The 13,907-nt window shown below is 41.0% G+C and overlaps 1 protein-coding gene across 1 annotated transcript in view; it reads right to left on the bottom strand.

Moving 5' to 3' along the window:
- Positions 1-13,907, bottom strand: part of whrnb (whirlin b) — a 163,324-nt gene that overhangs the window by 87,009 nt on the left and 62,408 nt on the right. The window contains exon 2 of the mRNA XM_078249619.1: positions 9,141-9,330. Coding sequence (XP_078105745.1) covers positions 9,141-9,330 — 190 coding nt within the window. The remainder of the gene's footprint in view (positions 1-9,140; positions 9,331-13,907) is intronic.

Below are 13,907 nucleotides of genomic sequence, written 5' to 3'. Positions count from 1 at the left end.
TTTGACTTACAGGCCCGGCTCTAGGAATGTGAAGCCAGACGCAGTATCTCGATTGTTTGAGAGAGAAGAGACCACTGTGGAGCCTGACACTATTGTTCCCAGAACCTGTATCATCGGGGCAGCCACCTGGGAGATTAAGGACGGCATTGCAACACCAGCCTGACCCAGGTAATGGCCCCCCCGGGCCTTTTTTTTTTTTTTTTTTACCTCTTTCTGTCCGACCATCTGTATTACAGTGGGGCCACTCCTCCAGACTCTCGTGCCATCCTGGAGTGGCCCGCTCTCTGGCGTTCCTGCGCAGGCGGTTCTGGTGGCCAGACATGAGGACCGATATTCAGACCTTTGTTTCAGCCTGTCCCGTATGTGCTCAGAATAAAAGCTCCAACTGACCTCCTTCTGGTTTCCTGCAGCCCCTACCCATACCGCGTCGCCCATGGGCCCACCTGTCTCTGGATTTTGTCTCCGGACTGCCACCATCTAAAGGTATGACAGTTGTGCTCACTGTGGTGGACCGTTTCAGCAAGTTTGCCCGTTACCTTCCTCTGCCTAAACTGCCCACAGCCAAAGAAACGGTTGAGCTCTTGGTTTCTGTGGTGTTCACGGTGCACGGCCTGCCCTTGGACATAGTCTCCGACAGAGGTTCACCATTCACCTCGGCAGTTTGGATGTCATTCTGTCGTGCCATCGGAGCCACTGTCAGCTTGACCTCTGGGTTCCATCCCCAAGCTAATGGTCAGGCGGAGAGAGCAAACCAGAAACTAGAAACCACCCTGCACTGTTTGGCCTCCGCCAACCCATCGACCTGGACGTCCCAGCTCCCATGGGTGGAGCTGGCCCGGCGGCATCCTTGCTTCTGCTTCCTCCCTGCCTTCCTCGGTTGCTGCGACCGACAACAATCCAACTAGCACCCGCTGGTCTGGATGTCCTCCGGAGGACAGGTCATGCCTTCACGGCGAATTTTTTTTATTTATTTCCCCCTCAAAAATACAGGTAATTGAGCACTGTAGTGGTTATGACCATATCAGTGACTATGTAGCTACATGGAAACGGGCCAAATGATGCCAGTTGCTTGTACAGTAATAGCATTACTGAAGGCTAGCTCTAGCTCCATAGTTAGCTACGTTACTCCAAGCTTCTTCCCAGTTCCCTTGTCAACACCCCCGCTCTTCACTCTTCACACACTACGCTCCGATCTGCACACTGCTGTTTACCTTTTCCTGCTACAACTGAATTCCCAGGGGGCTTCAGCGCGAGACAGCTAGCCTTCTGTAACACTGTACAAGGCACAGGCATCATTTGGCCCGTTTCCATATAGTTACATAGTCACTGATATGGTCTTAACCACTACAGTGCTCAATTACTGTGCATTTAAGCAAGACCAAAGAAAAGGTTACTGTAGTCATGCCACTATGCACAGTGGTTGAGCTCTAGGAGACTATGTTGTTTGCATGGAATGCACATTTTACCTTTTGTGGCAAAGCCTGATAAAAACTAATTGTTTTGTGTATCTTTTTTTACATAACATTGGCCATTGCTAATGACATACACAGTAATTAATCTAGCATACTTTCATTAAATAAATCAATTCAAGCTAAAACATGTAAGAGTCTATAATTAGGCTATACTGAGCCTGATCTATTTATACCAGAGATTTTCTTAAAATTAAGTTAATACCTTTTAGAAAAATGTCACCTGGGGTAAAACTGCCCGTGCTACTACAGTGACTTGCATTTGTGTAGCTCACAGCATTTTCATTTATGTTGAAGCCTCCCCTAGAATTAGGGGGAGGGGGATCGTGGGGGGACAACTTCCAAGCAAGGCCCACGTCAATTTCCAACAATTCACGGCAGTTTCCTGTTGCCTGTAAATTGCTGTGTGCAGTTGTAAACCTGAACTTCCAAGACAATCTACAGTGCCGCTTACTGACGAAAATCCCACTTCATGCAGTGTTCACTCCCTCACTCTTTGTTCTCTGCCAGTTTGTCTTATCCCTTTGAGTTTAGCATTCCAGCCTTTTTCCCAGTGAGTTAGCGTTTCTGATCCTCTGCCTGTTTTTGACCTGAGTCTGTGTTAGCGTTTTTTGAATACCATCCACAGATTTACCTTTTTGTTCTGCCCGCCAGTGTTTTTTTGCCTGTTTTGTACCGTGTGTACAATAAATACTTTGACTGTTACTGCGTGTCTGAATCCTGCATCCTGACTTCCCTGTTTGCCCCGCCTGACACAATGCAGTTTAAGAAATGAACAATTATTTAAAGAAAGGCATCAAAAAGAAATGCTTCATCCTTGATTTAAAAGAACTGAGTTGCGGAGGACCTGCAGTTTTCTGGGAGTTTGTTCCAGCTATGTGGTGCATAAAAACTGAACGCTGCTTCCCCCTGTTTAGTTCTTACTCTGGGGACAGAAAGCAGACGTGTCCCAGACAACCTAAGAGGTTTGAGTTGTTCATAAGGTAGCAGCAGATCAGAAATGTATTTTGGCCCCACAGTTTAGTGCTTAATAAACCAACAGAAGTATTTTGAACAATTTTATGAGGGACAGGACTCGAGCAGCAGCATTTTGAATCAGCTGCAGCTGTCTGAGTTTTTTAGGGAGACCTGTAAAGACACTGTTACAGTAGTCGAGTCCACTGAAGATAAAAGCATGCACAAGTTTTTCCACACACTGCTGAGACATAAGTCCTTTAACCCTTGATATATTGTTATGGTGATAATAGGCTGGTGTTTTAATGTGGCTTTTGAAATTCAGGTCTGAGTCCATGACTACACCAAGGGGCCATCCACACGGAGACGCTTTTTGGTGCAAACGTCTCCATGTTTAGCATCGTTTGGGCCCTTTGTCCAAACAAATCCTGTAAACGCACTGCCTTAAAACGTACTTTTTTGAAACCTGGTCCCAGGTGAAAAAATTTGAAAATGGCTCCCTTTTGGCTTTGTTTGGACGGCGAAACCGCATACTTGCGTATCGATGATGTCATCGCCACACCCCTCGACCTCTTACCCGCGGCCACTGACACACACGACTGCAGTGAAGCTAAGCGAGCATATCCCATCTCCATGGTCAAACCAGCTCACTTCATTTAAATACTTTCTTCTCTGCCGGTCCTGGATTCTACACAAGATATATTGCTAACGTTATGTAGCTAACATTAAACATCTCTAAAGCAGCTACGTAACGTTAACGTTAGCTGCTATGGTTATCTGTTTATAAGTAGACAATTTATCAACTAGCTAGCTAATCTGTCTGCTTATCAACTCCTTGAACGGATTATAGTAATTTTTACCACGGCTTATTGTAGAAAGGTTACTGCAAGAAAAACGTGTAGATTATCAAAAAGACATTGGATCACTGATGTTTGACTGCCGATGTTAGTTAGCAGAGCTAAAGTTAACACTGCCAGCTAGCGTGCTGCAATCATGTCCGATGGCAGACAGAATTGCAAAATAAAAGCAATCCAACAACACATTGTACAATGTAAACAAAGACACGTTTTCTTGTGGCAGCCTTTATAAAATGAGTAGTGGTGAAAGTTATTATAGTACATGGATGTATTAAGAGAACGTTATAGTCTAGTCATGTTATGACAGGAAGTGACTGTGCTCTTCTTCTCCCTTTTTTGGTGAATTTCTGTAACAGAAACCGCGCCGCCTATAGGCCTGGAATATGAAGGAGCGCGTTGAGTCATTTACAAATGGATTCGTTTGGACGCAACTATTCTTGAAACGAATCCAGGGAAGACGGTTAAAAAAAAGATTGTTTTGGTACGTGTGGACGTGGCCCAAGATTCCTTTCTAATTGGTAACATTTGCTCCACCCCATATGCTTAAGCCCTTTAATAACTAATGACCCGTTTCTTGTACACTATTGTGTGAGGTATCATTGAACAGAGCAGAGAGTTCCGTTTTCATTGGTCATGGTTTGGCCCACCCCCTATGCTTTAGCCATGCCCCCTTTCACATCTAATGAACTGTATGACGTAGAGTCTTATGTGAGGTATCATTGAACTCGGCAGAGACTTCCCTTTTCATTGGTGACGATTTGCAGTGTCTGAGTGCCGCACAAATGTACGGTCGCAAGAAGCGGCGTCTGCCAGTAACCCTGACATGCAAGGAGGTGCGAGGGCCCGTCCAACGCTGCTTGCAGCTTTAATGGTATTTATTTTTACTGTAAGCCTTATTACTGCTAAATTAAGAGGTACCACCAGTATTTATAACGCTATATATATACAATATAAATTGGATGCTGTTGGATGGAATGCTGGTTTTATGACCTTTTTAACAGTTTTTTTTATTAGCCTATACTATAATAAATATAAATATATATATATATATATATATATATATATATATATATATATATATATATATATATATATATATTAGGGCTGTCAAAATAATGCGTTAAAAAAATTAACGCAGATTAATCCATTCCATATTGACGTTTGCATACAGACGAAAATCTGGTGCCACTGATATGTCTGCGCTTCTCTCTGATGCTCTGAAACAGACGTTACAGGAAACACAAACCCCGCTGCATGTGACGCTAGTTAACACTATACTCAACAGTAGCTAACGTTAGCCTACCGCTAGCTAGTAGCTGGATTAAACACGGTTAAAATGCTGACAGCTAATGCTAAACAGTGTAAAGTTTGACTGTGTTTTACTGTAAAGGATTCAACACCGGTATGTAACAATCTGCAGCTGCCGTCGGAGAAACAACACAGACAATGAAACTGGTAAACTACAGCGTCATGGTGCATTTGAAGTTATTGTAAATGTCCTTTTCCTATCTGGTTGTTGTTGTTTTTGTCGTTCAACAGCAATTTATTAGTGAAATAAGTTATTGTTATTGTTGTACATTATTATTAAATCATTTAATTTTGACCATATGGCCTTAGCAATAAACAAGCCGTTCTTTAATGTCACCAACTGTTGTTTAGTACCCTTTTTTTCTTTTCTTTTTTTTACTTTCTTAAAAAGTATCGGTTCAGGCACCATTAATTATGTATGCGATTAATTAATCAGAGTATGTAATTAATTAGATTACATTTTTTAATCGATTGACAGCCCTAATAATATATATATGTATATATATATATGTATATATATATATATATATATATATATATATATATATATATATATATATATATATATATATATGTGTGTGTGTGTATTGGTGTATATTATTTCTAGCACACCCTGCCATCAGTCATGATGAAGACAATGACGTGGCAGACCCCGACTTCATCCTACTCACCCACAACCTGGACACTCCAGGCCCAAGTGACATAGACCTCTCTGCTAGGTTTGTGCAGCCTGCTTTGGAGGTGCTTGAAGAAGAGGATGATGAGTACTTCGACGAGGACGGTGACCAGCCAGCACCACAAGCCATGAGGCACACCAAGAAGGGGAAGCCAGCAGAGGCTAACCACCTGGAAGAAGGCTGACCTGGACAACCTACACTGCATGAAAAGTGGGATTTTCGTCAGTAAGCGGCACTGTAGATTGTCGTGGAAGTTCAGGTTTACGACTGTACACGGCAATTTGCAGGCAACACCGAAAAATTTACGTGGGCCTTGTTTGGCAGTTGTCCCCCAATGACCCCCCCCCCCCTAATTGTAGGGGAGGCTTTACCATGTAAATGAAAATGCAGTGAGCTATACAAATGCAAATCAGGGTAGCAGCAGGGGGAATTTTATCCCAGGTGACATTTTTCTAAAAGGTATTAACTTCATTTTAAGAAAATCTCTTAAAATAGATCAGGCTCAGTATAGCCTAATTATTATTAGACTCTTACATTTTAGCTTGAATTGATTTATTTAATGAAAGTATGCTAGATTAATTACTGTGTATGTCATTAGCAATGGCCAATGTTATGTAAAAAAGATACACAAAACAATTTATTTCAACAATTAGTTTTACTCAGGCTTTGCCACAAAACATCACCGTCTCTTAGAGCTTAACCACTGTGCATAGTGGCATGACTACAGTGACCTTTCTTTGTCTTGCTCATCCAAGATTGTCTGGTGGAATGGAGACAATGGGAGAGTACCAGGACTCTCCCTCTGACTTCATTGATACGCCATTCCAGTACTTCAGCAGGTTTTTCAGTCCCCAGGTCCAGCATATAACGTATCACACCAACCTGTATGTGACCCAAAAGTACGTCAACACCACGTTAACCACCATCGAAGATGAGCTCATGAAATTTGTGGCTATCCTGATGTACATGGGGATTGCTGATTTGCCGGCTGTGGATGACTACTGGGCAATGGAGACAAGGGTCCATCAAGTCGCAAACCTCATTTCATCTAAGAGGTTCAGGCTGATGAAAAGGCTTGTCCACTTCAATGACAACAGTCAAATCCCTGGCACCATCGACAGATTATTCAAAATCCGGCCACTGTACCTGGATACTGTCTTCAGGAGTGAGCCACAGACCCCTAAGCAGTTTGTGGTTGAGGTAATGGTAGCTCACAAAGGCAAGACAGCTGGCTACCTGAGGCAGTACATCAAGAGCAAGATGGACAAACGGGGATTCAAGCTGTCTGCCAGAGCTTCTGAGGATGGCTTCATCCATGACATGGTGCTATATCAAGGGAAGACTACCCTGGAGGGTACAACTACATCACCAGTGACGATGGGATCTTGGCCCTCAAATGGAAGGACAATAAGATCGTCACTCTTCTGTCAACAGATATAGGGGCGGAGCTCATGTCGTCAGTGTACCGTTACTGCAGTGACACCAAAACAAAGGATCAAGTGAGCTGCCCTCCTGTCATCAAGAACTACATTGCCAACATGGGGGGGCATTGACAAGAGCGACATGCTGGTCCACCTCTACCGCAGCCCATGAAATCCAAGAGGTGGTACATGAGGATGTTTGCATATTCACTTGATATCAGCCTCACAAATGCCTGGATCATCTACAGGCAAGACTGCAAGGCTATTTCTGGTATTTCAGTAAGTGCCCTATAAAGGGTTAAAGCATGTAAACATGTTTGCAATACAAGTATGAACTTGAAAATGCTATATAATAGCTCCCTTTTAATGTACTAATTACAGCATACTTTAGGGGTATGGTATCTAACTAGAGTATACCTTTATAAGACCACATTATTTCTACTCTATTTTTGGTTAATTTGATACAAAGTATGTCTTATTACGTCATATTAATGTACCGTAAGTAAGTGTGACCCACCTCACTGTGAACGTGGGTCCTTGACTTCCTGACAGGCAGACGCCAGGTGGTGAGGATGGGCGGACACACGTCTTACACGCTCATCCTTAACACCGGAGCACCCCAGGGCTGTGTTTTAAGCCCCATGATGTACTCCCTGTACATGCACAACAATGGAAAGGACCTGACTGCTGGTCTCAGGACAATAACCTACTCATTAATGTCGGCGAGGCTAAGAAGGTGATAGTGGACTTTGGGAAGAAGCATTTCAACAGGTAATATCAACGTGTCCTTGGTGGACAGCCAAGTACCTTGGTGTCCACATCACAGAGGGTCTGACCTGGGCGCTGCATACTGACTTTGTGGTGAGAAAGGTAAGGCAGACTGTTTCATCTCAGATACCTGAGGAAATTCCAGGTATTCCCCACAAATACTGTTAATTAACAGATTTGCAAAACACGGTAACATCTATTTGTTTTCCCTACAATATCTGCTCATTGCAATGCAATATCCTCATAGCAACCAAAGCATGATTAACATTTTTTTATCTACTTATCTATTAGCCTATTTGTTTATACACTCAAAGCACTTGGTTAAGATAAGGGAAAGATGGTTTTCTTAGTTAAATGTAAAAAAGACAACACTGACTTGGAAGCACAGGACAGGATAATTGTATCAACAATTTGCTTTGGTTGCCTAAATCCAACAACATATTACTATCTGAGAGTCTGAGAATGTCAATGCAGAGACTGTTTCAATTGAGACACCTGAGGAAATTCCAGGTATTCCCACAAATACTGAGGAATTTCTACTCCTGCATCATTGAGACCATCTTGACGGGGAACATCACTGCCTGGTATGGAAACAGGAAAGGAACGCAAGGCCCTGCAAAGAGTGGTTCGTTCGGCTGAACATACAATAGGCATGTTCTACCCTCCCTAAAGGATATTTATACCAGGCGCTGCAAGAAAAAGGTTAGAAGAATCAGCCCTTTCTCCCTGTTGAAGTCTGGAAGAACTGAGTTGACTGACTGCAAAACTGTTTCCTAGATATTACTTTATATATAATACTACTTATTTGCAACAGCCAATACATTTGGGGAGAAATGTAATGCTGATTGAATTCCATTTTTCATCTACATAATAAGGAACAGTTTTTAATTACTATATTTGCCAAGTTGCAAAATGTTTGCACAAAAATTTGCAAAACATGGTCTGATGTATTTGTTTTCCCTACAATATCTGCTCTTTGCAATGCAATATCTACTCATAGCGACCAAAGCATAATTAACATTTTTTATTTACTTATGTATTAGCCTATATGTTTAGACACATAAAGCACTTGGTTAATGTAAGAGAAAGATGGTTGTCTTAGTTAAATATAGAAAAGACAACACTGACTTGAAGTTCTGTCACATTTATAACATGAATGGGAAATTGACTATACAGGTATTTTTCTGTTGTGTTGTAAGGTGGCTTATTTTTAGCAAGCATTTTTCTAACAAAGAGATCAATGTGTGATGGCAAATGGTGATATGTGATCTGAACAGGTGCATTTTTCAGATGATTCAGTGTGAATAAATCTAATCTTGGGGAGCAGCCAGACAGGCCTGTGGTTGTTGACTTTGTTGTAGGATGAGTCTGTCTTCCAAAATGCACCAAACACCAAAGGTCACGATGACCTGCGGGAACACTATTCCAGTCCTGAACTGACTGCTGTCAGGCATGAGCGCCCCCCCGCAAACATCATAAAAACTATCATCTTGGATAGGAAATTGTTTTGAGTATGATAGATGCCATTTCCAAATCCTGCAACAGTATCTTTACTTCCTTTTAAAGTCTGCACTGCACAATGCATCTACAACTGCCTTATCAGCTGGACCATTTTTCACTTGTACCACAAGCACACACACACACACACACACACACACACACACACACACACACACCCCCATGCACGCAAATTACTTACCGTCCTCTCCTCCATGCCACGTCCTTGCTTCTGGTTGGCCTCTTGGCTGTCGGGTGGCGGGGAGACGCTCCGGCCCTGAGGATCCACCCAACTGTACACGTGGTTGGTAACGTAGCCTCCAGGGATCCGACCCATAGAACACACTGAAATAGCCAGCTGTTTGCATCCCTTTAGTACCTGCATCACAAGAAGAGGGTAAGGTTGTGAAAGTGCTACACAAGGGGGTTTCATCAGTAAAGAGAATGCTGTTTTGTGTCCCACAATTTCAGAGGCTTTTTGTTTTCCCTTTTTAATCTGTCCAATCCAACAGAGATAAATGATACACTTGTTATTGTCTTCCAAATGTTTCCGAACAATGTTGCTCAAAAATAGGGTCTGGTGGATGTATCTTTGCACTATTTTTAGTGCTGAAATATGGCAGTTTTCATCAAAGCTGCTTTCACCCAGGAGAGCAGGGATCACGCCCCGCGTGTGGCGTTTTTTTTTTTTTTTTTAATAAAGCCTTCCCCAGTGTTCTTTTCCTAAACCCAACGTTTATTGTTTTCCTAAGCGTGTGACGTTGGTGACCGTCGTGTTTTTTTTGTAGTTTTTTTGTCGTTTTTTAGTGTTACTAAAGCCTTTCCCAATGTTCTTTCCCTAAACCCAACCTTTTTTTAATTTTTTTTTAATTTATTTTTACATGCGTGTGACGTTGTTGCGATAGCATGGCACGTTTTCGCGATAACACGCCACGTGGCAACGCCATGTGGTGTGTATGTTTACATCCACTGTATACAGCGTAGACATACACGTGGATAGCTCAAAATGCGTGATGCAATGTTGCTGGTCCATAGAAACGTGCAATGAGTGATCACAATAGGGCACACTGACTACGTTTACATGCACATAATATTACGGTTCTTGCCCTTATTCCGAAAAAGATGACTCAGCTGTTTACATGGCTAATGAAAGTGAGTATTCCACTAATATTACTGTTTACATGTAGCTGTGCAAAATGTGTTTTTTTCAAAGTTAACCAGTGGTGGTGGACTTGTTGGACCATGCAAACACAGCGTCACTCTTTCATTCCTTCATCCAGCTTCTTGAAAAGGTCGGCGTAGCAATGTGTGCGCATATCCAAAAATCTGATATCCAAGTCTTTGATAATGTTTAAAATTAGCTGTTTTTCTTCTACTTATCAGGTTTGCAGCCTTGCAAACTGTTGGCTGGTTGATTTGTGTACAGCAACCATAGTAACGCACACAGGGTGTCTACAGGTATAAACAATTAAATTTAAGACCTTTTAATACCACTTCTAAATGAAATTTAAGACCATACTTACGATGGAAATACAAAACAACAGTGGAAATATACATAATTTTTTCCAAGTAAACACATTGATGTCTGTTCAAAATGAACAGTATGGTAAAATGACAATAAACATTTCAGTTTAAGAACATTGACTAAATGTGTGTAATGCAAAAGGATAACACAAAAATGTCATTGCTGTCCTAAATTATATTTATTATTACAATATATTCAGAACATTTAGGTCCCATGAACTAAATGCTGGATGCTTATTAAAAAAAAGTAAATATAAAAAATACTGTTCCTTTTGAACAAAACATTAATAAAATAACAAATAAATAAATGACAATTCCAGCTGCTTTTAAAATGCAAATACATTTACATGATTTAATTTGTATGTGTATGTATGTGTGTGACAGAGAGAGCGAGAGAGTGAGAGAGAGAGAGAGAGAGAGAGAGAGAGAGCGCGAGAGAGAGAGAGAAACCAAGATGGATGGGTTGCAGTTTGTGGAGGACTCATCATGGACAGAGCGTAGACAGAGTGTGTAAGAGTGTTTTGCGGAGGTGTGTGGGAATAAGTGTGTGTGTGTTCTCATGTCTCTATGTGACCGATTTTTGTGTTTAAGTTCATATGTCTACTCCTGAGCTTTTGTGAATATACTTGGAAAACAATCATTTTTATACTGTATGAATCATGTTTTTTCCTCAACATCCTTTCAAAAAAAAAAAAAAACTTCCAGTTGACATTTGGTCCATCCATTTGGTCCATCCATTTCCATTTTAATTTGTCTAATTAACTTGTAGTGCCCTATCCATAGTTGTTATTCACTTGACAAATCAGTAAAGCTTAACTAAATGAACTGAATGACATATACAAGAGGTTAGTTAATAAATATATTTATATTTACAGACTTACTTTGAAATGCTGAAGTAGGTCCTGGGCAGTTGCACGGCCCATGAACTGTGCTCCATAGAATCTTGACTGGACATGGTCATTTAACCAATAACGCACATGCAAGTCCAGTTGTTTGCTTTTGCTTGTCTGTTTCAGTGTCTCGTAGAACATAATTACAAATGTATAGAGGAAATATTTATTCATAATCCAAATTGAAAGTCCAAAGAGAAAACGAAGCGAGATCAAATTAAAAATAGTATTATTTTACTATGCTACTAGGAAAAATCATGCCATAATTAAATTTAAAAAAGAAAAAAGAAACTGACAAAGCAAAGTTGAAATGTAAAATGATAATTTGAAAATGTAAAATGCAATGTAAAAAGTCAAGGCTTAAATATAAATGCTTAAACTGAAATCTTGAAATCTTTTATTGATTGAGAGAAAAATCAAATATGAAACTCAAAATGTGAAATGGAAAAGCTTAAATGGAAATACTTAAATTAAAATCTCAAATAGAAAAAAAGAAATTATTTTATTTTAGCCTTTTCACTTTATAATTTTCAATTTTCAATTTTATCTTTTTAATTTTACATTTTACATTTGACATTTTAAGATTAAACTTTTCCGTTTCGATTTAAAGTTTGGCTTTTGCATTTGAAAGTGACAGATATGTCATAATTAGATGATAGAAACTGATGATGAAGGTTAAACTCAAACGACATTTCATGCAACAACAGTGATGTTTTCATGTAGTTACTGTAATGGGGCCCGTGTACTTTTTCGTTCATTTGATTTCCGATTTTGAAACGATATCCACATTTGAAAAATGGGTCATTTTAAACCTTGTTAATATTGATGACAATGTGTTCAAACGGAAAATTAGCCATATTTCAGGAAATAAACTTGTCCATAGTCTCTTTCCAACCAAGTAGTTACAGGAACGTAGTTATAGGAACAGTCCACTTCTAAACACCCAAAAAAGTATTAACTATACACTAAATCTAATGCTAATAGCCTATGTCATAATTTAAACAAGTCTCCCGAAGAGAAACGGGTATCTCTCCCCCCCGCCTCTGCCTGCTGCGCTGTGAGTGTGTGTGTGTGTGTGTGTGTGTGTGTGTGTGTGTGTGTGTGTGTGTGACGGCCGGCCAGCTTGTCAAGCCTTAACCACAGGTTCCAGTTAATCTTATGATGGACATTAAGGCATGGATACCGGTTCGGACAGATATTTAGAAATGAGGGTCGGGTTTGGGTCGGGCTCGGTCACATCAGTGCGATATGGCATTTGTTGTAAAATGGTGCTGCGGCTCCTTTAAGAGAGCTCAGTGCGTGTGTAAAGTGTGCAGAAGAGCAGGAAGCAGACGTGTAGATGCGACCGAGCCAAGGGGGTAAGCTTCTCCTCGGACCGCGAACCTAAGCCATCACCTCCCGTTAGCATTCCATTGACTGCCATTCATTTTGGCGCCACTTTGACAGCGAATAACTTTACATCTGAAGAGTTTAAAGACTTTTTTTGTCCATTGTTTATTTCTCAAGAAACACGACAATGTATAAAAGGCTCCATTACCTTGTACCTCACGTTATGGCTCCGTAGTAGACGTTTTTGTAAAATTAGGCTAACGATTGTGTCATAACCACGCGACTTACTGTCACATAGTAGAGGAATTACCGTATAGTACAGGAGAAGCGTGCAGGCAGTTTCGTCTCACATTAGCTGTTTAAGTGTAATTACTAATGTTAACTAGCATTTTAGTTGGCAATAATTAGCCTGTGCCTATGTTATCTCTTTACAATATACCTACGCTTTCCGTCTCTGCAATATTCGGAATGATTGAGATTTCTCTTGGCACAGCTACCAGAAGATTTACAACTTTCAGACACGTTGCTCACGGCACATTTACGTCGTCTCTCTCAGTTGGAGGCTGCGCAGTAACGCTCAGCCATCACCGGAAAAATGCTTCTAATGGCCTTCTGTCCAGAGCAATGGGATCTGTTGGTCCATTCTTATATACTGTCTATGGATCGAGCAGAGTTGGTGGAATAAGTTTATGTTTTGTACACAGTGTGTGCAGTGTCCGAGATAAACCCCAGACTGAAAGCCAAGTTCATTCATTTGCTCACCAGAAACCGGCTTTTAACCTCAACGTTATTCATTTTATAACTTCGGCCCTGGAGGTAACAACTCTCCCCTGGTTTTCTGACCACGGTCGGAAACAAAGCAATCAGGAAAGGTTAGCACATTGAACATTTTAAATTAAACAGCTTATTAACGTGAGCTTGTTGCCCCGTGTACACTGATGTGCTCATCTGTTCCGAATGCCTTCCTACAGTTGCTTAATAAAAGCGGGCTTTCCACACAAACAAACGTACATCTCTGTGTCATAAGTATGAGAAAAAAATTTGATTTTAACTGTGTCGGGTTCGGGTCGGGCTTGGACACAAATTTCTTAATGTCTGTTGGGCACGGGCCGGGTTCGGTCACGGCTCTGTTGGACGCGCACTGGACTCGGACAGAAAAATTTGGCCCGATCCAGACTCTAATGGACATGTGTTGTGATATTTAAACAAATGA

Source organism: Sander vitreus, chromosome 5 (assembly GCF_031162955.1).
Source record: "Sander vitreus isolate 19-12246 chromosome 5, sanVit1, whole genome shotgun sequence".
NCBI lineage: Eukaryota > Metazoa > Chordata > Actinopteri > Perciformes > Percidae > Sander > Sander vitreus.
Note: the sequence above shows the minus strand (reverse complement) of the source record. Positions and strands in the feature narration are given on the sequence as shown.